The following is a 16,271-nucleotide window of genomic DNA, read 5'->3' on the forward strand; positions in this document are numbered from 1 at the left end:
TGATATTTTCGTGATGCTGTTAGATATATATATTATATACTGAGATTGACATATTCATTTTTAAAATGGATGTATACAATTTTATATAACGAAATCACAAAAGATCATCCGTATAATGGCAGTTTTATTAATGGGTAAGCGTACACAAGCTCTCAAGTATTTCATTGAGCACATCAGGTTGTGCAGTGGATTATGTATACAAATAATTTTAAGATGGTTGTATATACCGTATTTGCTCGATTATAAAACAAGGTTTTTTTAGTGCAGATTTTTCATTTTTCGCTTGTCTTCCAGGAACCGTAGCACCTGCTACGCTTCTGTGTTTCTTTGTTGCCCTCGGCAGCTTCTTAGTTTGTTCATATGGTGGGGCCTTGCCTGTGGTCACCGTGCTGCATTGTCATTCCAGCGCTGGTTTGAAAAACAGAAAAATTGCAACTTGGGGTGAACGCTAGTTGCACCATTAACTAGCCAAGCCAGCCTTCAATGGCTGACGTTGACTGTGTGATGGGATCTGGTAGAATCATGTGGCATATGGGGGAACTCTATGGATTTTACCAGGAGGCTCCAGAAATCACAGCTGATTACCAAGCCTTGTTTGTCAATATTAACTCTTCGGATGGGCAGAGTGGCGTTTGTTTATGCCCATTCCCCACCCAAGTCCAGAGCAGAGGCACTCCTGACCCCATGCATAGATAGAACCATAACTTAACGCCGCCACATTCCTTGCCTCCTGTGGGTGCAGGAAAGGAAACACCAAGAGGGCTAACTCTGTGAAGTCCCTAGGCATGTCAGGTAGAAGTTTAAGGGCAGGGGAGAATACCACGATAACTGGCCACTGACTACTAATGGTACTGACTGGGCAAGAAATTTACTGTTTTTCCCAACTGGAGGAAGGGTACATAATATACCCTTAAACAATAAACAACAGACAAGGACTTACAGTTAGGTTTTTTTAAAATATTATTAGATGGAAGTAGGGCTGAAACAACTAATCGATAAAATCGATAATAATCGATAATGAAAATCGTTGTCAACGAATTTCATCATCGATTAATCGGATCGATTTTTATCGATTGTAAAAAGAGGTTTTTTTCAGAGCAAATGCTCTGAAAAACTCCTCTCCTTATATAATCCGACCTCAAACAGAGATCGGATTATAACACCGGAATCCAGATCCCCCGCTACGCTGCAGGGGACATGGATTCCCCTCACTGTCGGCCGGTCTCTCACTTCCTTCTCTCTCCCCCTCCCATCTGCCTCCTCCCCCCTCCCATACACTGCTCTGCCTCTCTACCCGGCTCCGTTACTGAAGGCACTTTCACTGCAGCTTCATAGAAGCCTCAGTGTAAGTGAAGGTGAGTAACGGAGTCTGTCTGTGCGATGCAGACCCCCACCGGCTGACAGAGAATCATCCTCTCTGATGGCCGGTGAGGGTCTGCATCGCACAGACAGACTCCGTTACTGCCCTTCACTTACACTGTGGCTTCTATGAAGCTGCAGGGAAAGTGCCTTCCGTAACAGAGCCGGGTAGAGAGGCAGAGCGGTGTATGGGAGGGGGAGGAGTCATAGGGGTGTATGGGAGCCACCCTCCAATACACCACTCTGGCTCCTCCCCCTCTCATACGCCACTCTGCCTCTCTACCCGGCTCCCTGGTGTCTTGTCAGAAACGGAGGTTCACAGGAGGCAGAGTGGAGTATGGGAGGGGGGAGGAGGCAAAGTGATGTATGGGAGGGGGGAGGAGGCAAAGTGATGTATGGGAGGGGGAGGAGCCAACGTGATGTATGGGAGGAGGCAGAGTGAAGTATGGGAGGAGCCAGAGTGGAGTATGGGAGGGGGAGGAGCCAAAGTGATGTATGGGAGGGGAGGAGGCAGAGTGGTATATGGGAGGGGGAGGAGGCAAAGTGATGTATGGGAGGGGAGGAGCCAAAGTGATGTATGGGCGGGGGAGGAGGCAGAGTGGTGTATGGAGGGGGGAGGAGGCAGAGTGGAGTATGAGAGGGGGAGGAGCCAGAGTGGTGCATGGGAGGGGAGGAGCCAGAGTGGTATATGGGTGAGTTATAGTGGTGTATGGGGGGTATTATGAATTTTTAGGGCATATAGGGGGTATAAGGCATATGGATATTAGGCATATCAGGGGGGCATAAACATATCTGAGGGTAAAAGGTATATCAGGGGGCTCAGTGGCATATAGGGGTATAAGACATCGATATTAGGCATATCAGGGGGGCATAAAACAAATCTGGGGGTAAAAGGTATATCAGGGGGCTCAGTTGCATATCACTGGCATATAAGGAGTATAAGGCATATCAGGGGGCACAGTGGAATCTGGCATATAAGAGGTATAAGGCATATATGGGGGCAGAGTGGCAAGCTGGGGGTCAGATGTGCATAACTGGGGGCAGTTTGGTAAATAAAAAAATTTAAACAAGGCTTTTTTTCTCAGTTTTTATTAAATATGAAAAATAGTTAACATGAATTAATATTTACTAATAACTTTGTATTAAAACCTAGTTTGAGAAACACTGTGTTTGGGTTCTTGTAGCTTTTATTATTATGTCAGTAAAATAAGAAGGTGAATAGAGAGAGGCCATTGCAATAAAGAGATGAAAGTGTAAATTGTACGTTTTTTATTGCAATTTTTCTTCAATTTAAAATAATGTATTTTTTTATCCGATTAATCGATTAATCGACAAAATAATCGGCCAACTAATCGATTATTAAAATAATCGTTAGTTGCAGCCCTAGATGGAAGATAAATCATGCCTTTTGTAATGTGTAAAAACAGGTTTATTTGTAGTTTTACACGGTGAATAAATAAGATGTACATAAAATAATTTCACGCTTATAGCTCTGCCCAGCTTCATACTCAGCACTAGCTGAATTCCACTAAACAGACATCCAGTATCCGGTACAATAATATAATAACATTATAACAATGAACAGTGTGTTTTTTAACAAATAAATATTATGTTCGTCATAGTAAAAAGTTCCATAGAATTATAGTTTGAAATCCTAAAAAATTATTATCCTAATTATGTGCAATATATTTTTGAAGATGTTTTAAATACTCCAAAGTGGCCAGAGTGGGACTATGATCATGGCCACAAGGAGGTGGTGTTTATACTCCCAAGAAGTCCAGAGGCTCAGCAAGATTTAGAAAGAGGGATCTAGAATGTCGGTGTCTCTGGTACTTATCCAATCATTATCACACACAGGAGTTGGAGAACCATGCAGGGTTGCATGCAAAGAGAAATAAGTGCCACTAGATATACAGATGTCATGCCCTGGGCCACTTTATGGGACTACCAAAGTCTACCCTTCCAGATCCTCTGCCGCCCATCCACGTAGGTATCAAGGCCAGTGGTGGTGGCAGGTTGAACATCACAGTATTTCTCTCTATCGCCATATTATTGGTTTAACAATATTAGATTTTTTCGGGGGGAAAAAATCCATTTACAGTAGTAAGGAAATTGCTGGTCCTGTATGGGAGTTTATTATGGAAAAATGATGAAATCATTGTGAGTGAAACATTGCTGTGCAGCTAAATGGAGTCGGGGTGAAAAAGAGGAGGACCAGGTTTTTGAAGACCCTACAAAAGAAATGGGAAACACATACAAACAAATAAGCAGAACATAACAAGCAACAGACTGCAAAAAACATTTTGGTCCTGCGACGACTTCTGCTTGTTTCTGACATAATGATCCACGGCATCGGCGAAGGAGAATTTCTGTGGGTTATACCCAAGCTCCTTCCGGGCTTTATCTATCCTGAACGTGTGCGTTACCGCGATGTTTGTTACCTGTAACAGAGAGCACATCGGTTATCAGCATAGACGGGGAATATACAGTATCCATTAACACACAAATAATTGTTAAAAACTACTGCCTTTTGTAAATGTCTTTGTAATCCATGTGTCATATATATATATATATATATATATATATATATATATATGTGTGTGTGCGTATACGAGATGGTGTTGGGAGTAGGGTCCACCTGGCTTTGTTTGCCCCTCGGGCGAAAAGCTGCTAGCCCTCCCCTGCCCAGGAATTCTCAAAAATCACAGAAATATCATTAAAAATCATGAATTTACTTACCTCAGTCCTTGTCAGCAATGGATTCAAATTCAAAATTGGTTTTAAAATAATATGTAGCCATTCCAGAAGAAAAGCTGCAAAACATTAAATGCCAATAATTTAAATCCGTTACTTGATAAATATTAAAAAAGCGAGTCTGAATGAAATGCTATAGAGGACATTTTCTGATTGGAATCTTAGTACGGATAAATAGTTGGATACAGATTAATATACGTTTTTCTAACCAGCTTTACACTTTTTGTAATATTTCTGTATTATATTCAATTGGCAGACTTATAATAATAATTACATATAACCTCATTTCATCCTCTAATGTATTAAATAGAGTTCTTGAGTATCAGTCATTTTACTCTGGATATTAAACTGGACCATTTAAAACGGTTTATGAATAAATGCATTTATTTATAGAGTAACAGCAGATATTGTGGTAAGAAACCCAAGAGTGCTGCATAATCATGTCTCTGTGTCTATACGTATGTGTGACCAGCAATGCAGAAACATAAACGTGATCTTAAAATAATCACATTTTTCGTTGGAAATCCTGTTGGAGACTATGGAGTCTTCTCAGACAGGTTCGAGTTGTGCCAGGTTGACAGTCGAGCTGCTCTGGCAAACTCAAGTGAGATAGTTTCTTCATAGAAACGTGACCTGCTTCTTAAGGATGAAGTCAACTGAGAACTGAGCTCGCATCGTACCTGGGAACTCTCCGGGATTGACCGGGAGTCTCTGGGGGAAGCCCTGCTTCTTCTTTATAGAGCAACATTTAGTCACGCCCACCTCCTGTCCCAGCCTACTCAATAAAAGCCCCACCTCTATGTGCAAATAGCTCCACCCCTTCACAAAGCCACTCACCTAGAAGAGGGAAAGCTCTGGGTGGACCATCCTGAGACGGTCCCAGATATCGAAACAAGTTCCACTCAACATGAATGGAAACACTCAAAGTGCAATTGGCAGCAACTCATCTTTATGTGAATAGATATTATTGCTCTTGTGATAGTCTAGCCGAGTTGTTTAAGATAACTAACACTGCAAGTGTGTAACTGATTTGTCTAATAAATGTATATGCAATATGCACACAAAAGGCCTATATTGAGCTTTACCATGTATATTTACTTACCTACTCCATAAACCAGTGATGATGGAAGGGTTATCCATGGATCACATAGACCCAGCTTCTCAAACTAGAAAATAAAACAAAGGTCAAGAAAGTAGAAATAACCAAGACAATATTCCAGCTAACACTATTGTTTTCAAGTTACATTTAAACCTGATGATTTGTTAAAATTCTACAGTACTTGTTCACCACCATACCTGAAATGATCTCTCTCTCTCGATTTGCCCCAGAGGCTGTGGGGGTATTTGCTTCCGCTAAAGGGTATCCCTGTCCCCCACGTCAGCCTGCGATACCCTCCTGGCCCAGCTAATCCCTCTCCTAATTTTTTTATGGACCAAGGAGAAGACCAATAGGTGACCATACTTGGGAAGTTCCCTGGAATGTTTATCGCCACTTAGGGCTTGAGAGTCAATCTAGTTTTACCCAAGGCAAGATGTTATAAAATAATATCAAAAAACTAAAAAGGGATGAGGGAGGACATGGCAGCTGATTTAGAGGTTTAAATGTCTGCTTATAACTCACCAATAAATAATTTGCTTTTAAAGTGTCATGGAGAGTGTTTTTAAGACATGTTACACGTATCGTTATTTAACAAATCAATGAATAAAGGTTGGGACAATCCTATTACTAAATTCAGTTTTAATTTCAATGAAGAAGATGCTTAAAATGCTTTTTTTATGACATGAACTTACCAATGGATGAAGCCAATCAAAGCAATTGAAACTGTCGCCGTCGTGAATGTAATATACTTTTCCGCTCTGAAACAAATAATCAAAACACAGGTTTTTTCTTAGAAATGCATACGTTATTGGTGGGTATCACACATGGGGATCCACTGAGCAGCTCTTGGGTATCTGTACAGAAGCCTGGCGTATCATAGGTTTTGAAACTCTAATGATCTGCCCTGGAGGCTCCTGGTTTGGTTGCTTCAGAGGGACGTGAGGAGGCCACATGGGAGCTGCAATGGAAGTCTGTGCAGGCCTTCATTGATTTCACAGCTGCCTAGACCTGGTCGGGTAGAACTGGGCCACGATCTCCACTGCCCTCAAAAACAGGACAGTGGGTAGCTACACAGGACAGAGGGACAGTGCCTGAAAATCAGGATTTTCCCATGAAAATCAGGACTGTTGGGAGGTATGCTTTGAAATTCAGCCACTCTTCCCCTCTGATCTGCTCTTCAGATGAAGGGTCCACTTTTTACACAAGAGAGCCGTGTTCCTTCGCACTTCCACTGTATTGGCTATAATTCCATCTCGCACTTACTGCAATGAATTCTTTGCTAGCGGTCAGTGCTTTGGCAGCTAAGATATGAGCCTCCACCAGATTGCACACGTGGATCCAATTCATCTTGGCACTGCTGCTTCCAAACTTAAAACACAGTAATCTTCTTTCAACGTTTGTCTGATGAAACACAAAAAAGGAGATTTACATTGAAATATGAGGCATATAATTCCCTTATAAGGTCATATATATATATATATATATATATATATATATATATATATATATATATATATATATAAGATCCAAAATAACCAGTGTTTGGGGAGCGCTTACACCGGCAGCTGGTTAGTGATGCTGTACTACTAACTTATTCGCTTTATAAATGATCAGCACGCCGTATTAGTTTGGGATGAATTGTCAGCTGTCTAGGCCAGGGTTGTCTGTCTGGTGGCCATCAGGGGATATTAAATAGCCCCTCTATGACTTAAAATTAATAATCTTGAATTAATTTTATAAGCACTGTGTAACTGCAAGCCTCTAACCTGAGCAGACCCCACAGGAAAGCGTACCCCAATGTATTGAAGCCAATGCATATTCTACCAAGTTAGACATATTATGTGAAGGGGGTGGCTGGCGCTCCAGAAATGGTAAATAAAAGGGCAAGTGTCCCCTGGGCTGCTCTGATTTGAACATTTTGAGCTCCCATCTAAAGCTTTTTTATGTGTTTTTCTTGGATTTCCACATAAAGCCAATGAGGTATTGTATCTTTCCTTTTCTGACAATTGCTTGCACGATGACGCTTACCGCTAGCCTTGGTAAATGTCTCTTCTCATCTGGCCCATAAATGCCAGGTGGTCGTAGCACGCAGGTATGAAGTTTTCCTCCTCCTGGGAACGGACACAAAGTGATGTCAGTCCAGAAAGATGGACACCATCCCGGGTGATTACAGTGAGATGCTTTCATATTGTTGGAAGTGTCAGCATTGCTGGTTTTGCTAAACTCAGAAGTGTGTCTGCAGCGCAAATTCCCAATCTATTGACTAGCAGGGAAATGACCCGTCTGTGATGTTCTCGTGCAGAAATGGGGTTATTGGGCTACTAGTTCATACCAGCCTAGCAGTATGATAGAGGCAGGCGAAACATTACAGAAATACTGCAGTAAGTAAATGACTAAAGGGCCACCAGTGGCCTACGCTGACACCGCGAACAGGTGGAGTCTACTGTGTCCGTTTGGGTTTCTCACTTTGTATAATTATTATTATCATCTTTTATTTATATAGTGCCAACAATTTACGCAGCGCTTAATACAATACATAAATTCAAGGGGTCTGACAAGACAAGAATTGACAGACTAAGACAAACCGATATATTAGGTGGAGAGAGCCCGGCTCGCAAGCTTACAATCTAGATAATTATATACATTTACAGGGACTGGTTTTATGGAAATTCTTCTTGAGACCCGCCATCGAGCTCCGTGTTCTACAATATTGTCTGCTTAGTGCTTAATGAGTTTGAGTTATTCTGTATCACACTCAGCTTCCTCTTTCTTAATAGTTTTTTTAATTTAAAAAAAAAAAGTTTTTTAATAAGAATAGTTTAGATACATACGGGGCCCAATATGATATTAAGCAGTAAGACCCCTCCACTTCTGGTTACAACTTTGGCAGAGCTCCTGCTATGTGGACCACCTGATCCCGAAGGCACACTTAGAGAGAATATATTTTCCAGCACTTTGCCAGTACATGATCGCGGGTATACTTGCTACCAAGTCCTGACAGGTATCAGGTGGAGAAAGATCTTCCTGTGACAAGGCTGCGGCTAAATTTATCCCCGTCTCACCCTGGCTCTCGGTTTCATGTTGCACTTTTTCGTTAATTTGTCTTACACCGGCATTTCTAACCTTATCACTGCTCGCTGACGCTTAAGTGCCGAAATGACTCCTGGACCACGGAAAGGTCTGGGAAGCAACAATAAATAATTCTACTTCTGAGACAAAGTGGCTGCAGGCAGCTTCTAACTTAACGAGTTGCCACATATTTTTTTTGTACCAGTCCACAGAATTTTTTTGTTGTTGAAATAATGATAATTTTTTTTTCTAAAATTTTGACCAGCCTGTCTGATAAAACCTACAAGTCCTTTTGCATGACATTAAGAAAGAAAAATAGAATGTCTGGGTCCTAATTTCCAGGAGCACAATTCACTAGACATATGACGTAATTGGATTTATGAAGGTGCCATAAAGCATTTATAATCAGAAAACATAAAAAGACACAATTATCTTCAAACTTCAACAATAATATTATCAGCGACTTTGTATTCAATGCTTTTTTATTTTTGAGGATTCCCATTTATGCACAAAATAAAATATAAAATAACGTTGCATTACGGTATTCATTCTCCGCAGCCAAATAACCACCAAGTATCTGTATTTTGAGCTAAAATACACCATTTTTGCCCTAAACAAAATTATATTATAACTCAAAATTATATTCTAACGCAATGTAAAAGCAAAACATATTCTATCACGTATCTTGCCTTTTAGCAGAGTCCCATTGGCTGCCAGTACCATCTGATCAGCGATCGCTTTACTCCTGGAATAATGGTCCAGATGCTGCAAAGACAAAATGTATTTCTGATTCCTGATAGGTTGTTGCCATAGATATCGAAAAAGCTCTATGTTGTTTTTATTTTTATGTTGTTGAGAGTGCAATTCAAGTTTTGTCTAATGGTTTGGGGTCATTGATTATCAAACTGGAAATTAGCCCTGCATCATGCATAGGTAATATGGAATATTTCCAACCTTGCTGATTTAACCATGCATTATTCAGGCCACATGACCATTCTTTTTCAATGCTCTCTTTAGTAGAGGAAGATTTATGGGACAAAAAAAGCGCATATTTGAGCATCCAATTCACTGATCCAGCTCTATAGTGAGTGGAACCCATGTTTGGAAAACAAAAAAGCATTCAATGTAAGTGATGAAGCTCATCAAGGGTAGGACTCAACCATCAGGCTTGTGCCCACAACGGCTCCCTGAGCTATGTACAGTTTAATATGATCTATAATATTTCAAGTTTTATTTAAGGGTAAAGATACTTTAAAGATGCTTTATTTGTGTTATTTCTTTAAATATTACCTTATCGAGTGGAAAATAAGGCACGGTTTCTTCATCTCCATCTTCTATGTGGTTACCACCAAATGCCACATTGACTGTACTCGTGTAAATACATTTAGGGATATTCCTCTGCACGCAAACTGCGTGGAAAACAGAAATACTAAAATATACATAATTCCATAGCTACACTTGTTTCTATTAATAAACAGTAGAGATACGCATAATACGAGGGGTTTATTCCATTTATTACACTAGTTATACAAGGCCTGCCCCGACTGAGACGGGGAACATGGTTAGTCTGATGCAGGAAACAAGGAATGATAACAATAACTCAGGTACTTATATTTTCCTCTTTTCTTGAGTAAATACTTACCATCAAGGACCACTTTTGTCCCTCCTATGTTAATTGACTCAATCATTTGCTTCTGGAACTAAAATGAAAATATTACATAAGTTCCTGGCATCTGGACTGCATGATACATGTCTGTTAATGAAGTTTCCTGTGTATTACCATCTGTGCAGAATCCCATTGTTGATAATGCGTTGCTTTTTAATACTAGTCAGTGTTGGCCAAGGCAACATATGGGGCCCCTGAGCAACAATATAATATAACCTTGGGATGGATTGTAGGGCTGAATAGGGAGGTGGCAGTCAAGCTGGGGAAAGACAAACATTGATGGGATGGAAGATAAAGACCGTTGATGGGTGTAAGATGGATGAGAGGGACTGTCGATGGGTCTGGGAGGGAGGATAAGGACCGTTGATGAGTCTGGGATGGAGGAAGGGGACCATTGATGGGTCTGGGATGGATGAAAGGGATTGCTGAGATTTGGACATATATTATCCGCTTCATTACAGGGACCACAGGAGCTCTGTCCCCCACCTTCCAAAACACAGCTGAGTGCATGCTGGAGAGGGAGCCCTTTCTATCAAGGGCCCTGGAAAAACTTTCTCTATAGCTCCATGCATCATTATCCCTGACACTTGTAAAGCATCATTTTTATATATGGCGATAGCAGAACAAGCAGGGCCAAAAGTTTACAATAATGGGCAAAAACCATCATCCAACTATTCCGTGGTTACGATTGGTAGATGAGGCAAATCCGGCCACAAAAACAAAGGATGATTCACAAAGCTTGACAATCAATCTCATCTTGTGGTTAGCGGCTACATAAAAAAAAGGAGTGAGGGTCTTTTGCACCAGTCTGACACAGGGCCGTTCCCCTCCTCCAATTAGTTACACTGTATATTGGCCACAATATGGACCAGAAACAGGGCTGTCTCATGTCGTTTAAGTAGAAAACCCCCCAGAAGGCAGATTTACTCACTTGTTGTGATCCTGACATTCCGAAGGAAGCTATATGAAAAACACAGTCAACTCCTTCACAGGCTTTGTATAGAGAATCGTAATCTCTTATGTCGCTCTGAAACATCAAAAAGAAAATATATTTGGAACTAGAGTGTGAAAGGCGCAAGAATAGGACAAATAATACAGCCCGGTCAGATGTGTCGGGAAGTGGCGCGTATGCCCATTCCGTCCTATGATTGTGTAGAACTAGAGAGCCTTCTCTGGCTATGCTGCTTCATGTTAATATTCAAAGACAACTATCTGGTAAGTGACAGAGTAGTGTAGGAAGTCCAGTAAAGTAAAAATTACACTTTCTTAACCAACTAATTGTTTACTAAATTAATCTGAGTAGATTATACATCATTTAAGGTATTTTAAAATTAATTTTACCTTAATAAATACAGCTCCAGCTGGGGTCTCCCATTCGGACTTGTGTATGTCAAAAAGCACAACGGAGACCCCTAGTTTCACCAACGCACATCCAAGGTTATGGCCGACATAGCCTGCTCCTCCAGTGACCAAAGCTTTCTTTATTTCTGCACGGCTGCTCTCCACATGGGCGCTTGGTATACAGGAGAAAGGTCTGCTCTGGTGGGGCACCACACCATTAGACCTGTGTTTAGTGATTGCACGATACGGCAAAGCGTTCCTCAGGCATTCCGAGCAGAATTCTTCCATCTCAACCCTGCTCTTCAACTCTTCCAGCTCACAGAAGGCCGCTCATTCCTTCATTCTGGAAAACGTAATCCAGGTGGTAAGGCGGCCGCTAACCTATGACCTGTGAACACCAAGATCGAGAATACATATTATTACATTAAAACTACAAAAAAGATAATTTGTCCTTCAGAGTTTCATTTGTAATAATGAATGTGGAGAATTGTACAGGAATGTTGGTCTAAATACTAAAGGTATTCCTTTAATTCAAGGCAGTTATTTTTCCCTTTTAATCTTTTTCTCTCTTTTAATATCACAAGATACATCATGTATTCACTTGGAGGCCTTACTCGGAACATTTGCGACTAGTACCAAAAAAATAAAGTACTCTCATATATTTTTGATATTTTCAGTTTTATGATTCTATACAAAATTGGATTTAAGTCAGACTTTGACTAAGTCCCTCCAAAACCTTAATTTTGTTTGAGTCATTCAGAGGTGGACTTGCTTGTTGTGTGTTTCGGATCATTGTCCTGCTGCATAACAAACTGATGGCCGGATATTCTCCTTCAGGATTTATGCTTCCATCAATTGTGGCAGGTCATCCAGGTCCCGAAGCACCAAAGTAGCCCCAGACGATCTCACTACCATCACCGTATTTGAGTGTTGGTCTGATGTTCTTATTGAGGAATGTTGTGTTAGCTTTATGCCGGATTTTACAGGACCCATTTCTTCCAAAAAGTTCCACTTTTGACTCACCAGTCCACAAAATATTATCCCAAGTCTTGTGGGTCATGAAGGTTTTTTTTTGGTAAATGTGAGGCAAGCCTTCGTGTTCTTGTTGGTCAGCAGTGATTTTCACCTTGCCACTCTCACATGGATGCCATTTTTTTGCTCAGTCTCTTACTTGAGGGATCGTGAACACTGACCTTAACTCAGGCAAGTGAGGGCTGTAGTTCTTTACATGTTATTCTGGGTTCTTTTGTGACCTCCTGAATGAGTTATCACATCTTGGTAGGCTGGCCACCCCTAGGAAGGTTCACCATTGTTCCAGATGTTCTCCATTTGTAGATAATCGCTCTCACCGTGGTTCACCAGAGTCCCAGAGCCTTAGAAATAGCTTTGAAACGCTTTTCCAGACTGATAGATTCCAATGACTTTGTTCCTCATCTGTTCTTGACTGTCTTTAGATTGCGGCATCATGTGCTGCTTTTGTGACCTTTAGCCTACTTCACTTTGCAAGACAGGTTTATTTAATTAATGTTTAAATACGACAGGGCTGGCGGTAATCATGCCTGGGTGTGTCTAGTTTTTGTTAATTGGCTGATTGGCATTTACCATTCCACATAGGGCAGGTACGGTTGGATAGCTGTTTTCCTTTCATACATGAAAACATCATTTGAAAACTGCATTTTGGGTTATCTTTGTCTGTCATCAAAATTAGTTTGACGATCTGACACATTTAAGTGTTAAATATGCAAAAATAGAAGAAATCGGGAAGGAGCAAATCCTTTTTCACAGCACTGTGATTGATTCAAATGTAAAATATAAAGACACATACAGTAAACCTTTTTGGAGTTAGTTTGAAATGTGATTTTATCACCATAGCAACAGATGGAACAATCAACTCACCAGGAACAGTTGCTATGGTAATAAAAACACATTTTCTTTACTATAATGACCAGGAGCCACAAAACTGCCTTTTATAACCGAAAATAAAAAATAGATTATCTTCCATGAATCATTGCGACAATTGATCTCAATATCAATTTGCTTAAATTATTTTCCTGAATGTGGTGTATTTAAGGAAATCTGCAATTACGTGGCTGGTGTTGTTGAAGACCAAATAAATAATGATGGTCTTCGTGGAAAGCGCAAGGTGCTGAAATCATACTGTGGGTTATAATGCATGGGGCAAATTATTGGTTATTCCTGGTGCGTATGGAACAAAATAGGACTAAACCTGTGCTGTGGCCTGTCTAAAAAGCACAACCTTTACCATTATAGAGATAGATACGGTATATTTAATAAACAAAGTACTATATGGTGGCCAGTGAGCTCCCGGGACCTCTGCACTACTTGTTGGAGACTCTGGACTTGGTGTTTATCTTGTGATCGATGAACTTCTAGCTCTGGCACCTGCTAAATTAAAGATGCTATCTCCAGGGTTATCACAGTACCAGTGTTGTTTTGGGCTGTGCGGCGTGACCATATTATTATAACAGATGTTATCTTCGTCAGGATTGCCTATGTTTGAAGGATTCTGTAGCACGGATCCAAATGAAGCCCATTGGGCTTATAATGTGATTGATGACTATATATTCTTTGAATACTTATAGCTACTAAAGTCAGAATATTACCTGCTGACCAAAAAAGACCAATAATTGTGTTAGAAACCCTTTTGTACACAAATGACGGGGAGTTCCTCCTGAGTCCAGTTGCTTAGTCTGCTCGCTTTTTTGGTTTTTAAATTATGGAATTGTGACTGAAAATCACCAGCTACGTCCCTCAGAATTTATCATCTATTCTGGTACGTAACATTTACCACCCAAACACAGGCCGTTATTTCTCTTACATTTGTTTTTTTTGTACATTTACAAAGCATGCATGCACATTGTGATGAGTGAATGAGATCCGGAGAGTATGAATGACAACTACCTTCTAGAGCCTTGCAAAAGCAGTCAAACTTGATACAGAGCGAAATAGAAACCCTTCTGATAATTTGAGCTCTGGATCAGTAAATGCATTCTTGGAGCTACAGGCTGCCAGTGATGGGAGTTGCAGGCCGAGAAAACCTAAGCTTACGGAAACTAAATTTGGTCGTATTTAGGTTTGTGGTGGTCCCTGCCGCACTTAACAGGAGCTAAAACAGTCTCAATATTTGTAAGAAGGAAATATTTCCTCCCTAGATTCGATTAAAAATATAAGTAGCCGTGGTAAATCATTTATATACATGGAAACATAGACCTTGTTGGTAGAGAAGAACCATTCAGCCCACCTAGTCTGCCATTTTGTGATCTTAATAAGTTCTTTATGTCACCTTGGATTCAGGATAGCTTTATGCTTATCCCATGGATGTTTAAATTCCCTCTCTCTATTAGCATCTACCACTTCTACTGGGAGACTGTTCAAATTATTTACCACCCTCTCAGTAAAGTCTAACTTTCTTACATTACATCTAAACCTCTGATACTCCAATTTTAGATTAGTACATATTATTCAGATATTATTATAACATTTCTTTCTTCTCTTTATTTCAAACATCTGTCCTGATCTTGACATATATATATATATATATACAATAATATACGTAGGGTAACTAACAAGTAGGATATATATATATATTGTATATATATATATATATATATATATATATATAATAAACATTAGGTAACCTAATACAATAATAAGAACAATTTTATAATAATTTAAATAAATGTTAAACTACCCCGTAACACATTAAACAATTACCTTTGAAATAACAATAAAACAAATAAACTGTAACCATAGACTTAATGATGTTAGAACAATAGTCACTTCCAATATAATTTATTTATAAAGACTCCATCATCTCTTTGCAAACACATCCATCAATAACAGCCGTCCAGTAGCGGAAAGGTAGAGGGATAAATGCATCTTACCTGCGTCTGGAGACTTGTCGATGTGCCGTGGAGTGTAGATACAGATCCTTAAATTGCTCTATGCAATCAGGTCATTTATTAGACCATTCCATTAGAATGGTGCAAGATGCCGTTTTTTTAACACGCCTTTTACATATGTTGTCTATCAGGTTCATTGAGTCACCTTTCCTGGTGGAGCTATTTTTTCTTTCACCGGAATGTTCTTTGATTCTTCACTCTAATGTATGAGACGTAAAGGAAACAGACCATATGGTTGTGTAGAGGTGATTAATTGTGTAGTCACAGGTAATGACTGCTACTATCTCCCGATACCTCAGTACTTAGATAGTTGTGTATTAAGTTCAGCAATCCCGATACACCGCCTGTTTTAAAATTAAAATTACCCCATCCTCTTTGGCCATAGGTGCAAAAGGGCAAATTTCCAATTCAGCTTTTTTTCTTCTCTTGGTACCTTCAGATCTCCACAATCTACTTAGAAATAAATGCCATCGCTGTATCCCTGCTCTTTAATTGTTAAAAGCAGTGAGCACGGCATTGCTACAGACCCCCCTAGAGGTAGTAACATAGATCATCAATGTTAAGAAAGTATTTTTACTGAGCATCCACATCATCATCATCGTCATCATCATCAACGTCATTGTCATCATCATCGTCATCATCATGTGCTTTTTGTGTTTAGCCAGTATATACAGTATAATGTTGGTTTACAATTAGTGATTGATTTTACATAAAGATGGATTAAAGATGTAGTTTCACTTTTAGGAAGCTTTTTCAGTTTCTATGGCAACAATGTATCAGCGCCTGTTTTTGCGTCAGATGTCAGTTAAATGTTCCCTAAAGGTTTATGAATTAAGACAAAATGTTATGTGGTTAAGGAAATTCTTTTTTTACCAACAAGTTTCAGCAGAGGACACGACAGAGCAGATTTAAATGGTAGGTGGTGGCAAAACGAATTATTGAAAGTGAATGAAAAATGTATTATTTGTAAGACTTTTCTTTGTGAAAGTTACCTGTGTATTCCTTACAACAATATGCTAATATATAAAGAATATGAACGGATAGCGGGAGAGGTGATGTA

General features: G+C 39.9%; 1 protein-coding gene across 1 annotated transcript; it reads right to left on the reverse strand.

Annotated features, from left to right (window-relative positions):
* Positions 1 to 3,512: 3,512 nt before the first annotated feature.
* SDR42E2 (short chain dehydrogenase/reductase family 42E, member 2) lies at positions 3,513 to 11,630 on the reverse strand. Its single transcript, XM_053471222.1, is given in 11 exon segments — positions 3,513 to 3,800; positions 4,099 to 4,172; positions 5,216 to 5,279; positions 5,905 to 5,970; positions 6,476 to 6,613; positions 7,241 to 7,323; positions 8,971 to 9,046; positions 9,572 to 9,690; positions 9,924 to 9,981; positions 10,879 to 10,974; positions 11,289 to 11,630. Coding segments are annotated over 11 exon segments (1,326 nt in total). The 3' UTR covers positions 3,513 to 3,590.
* Positions 11,631 to 16,271: the final 4,641 nt, after the last annotated feature.

This window comes from Spea bombifrons, chromosome 7 (genome assembly GCF_027358695.1).
Source record: "Spea bombifrons isolate aSpeBom1 chromosome 7, aSpeBom1.2.pri, whole genome shotgun sequence".
Lineage (NCBI taxonomy): Eukaryota > Metazoa > Chordata > Amphibia > Anura > Pelobatidae > Spea > Spea bombifrons.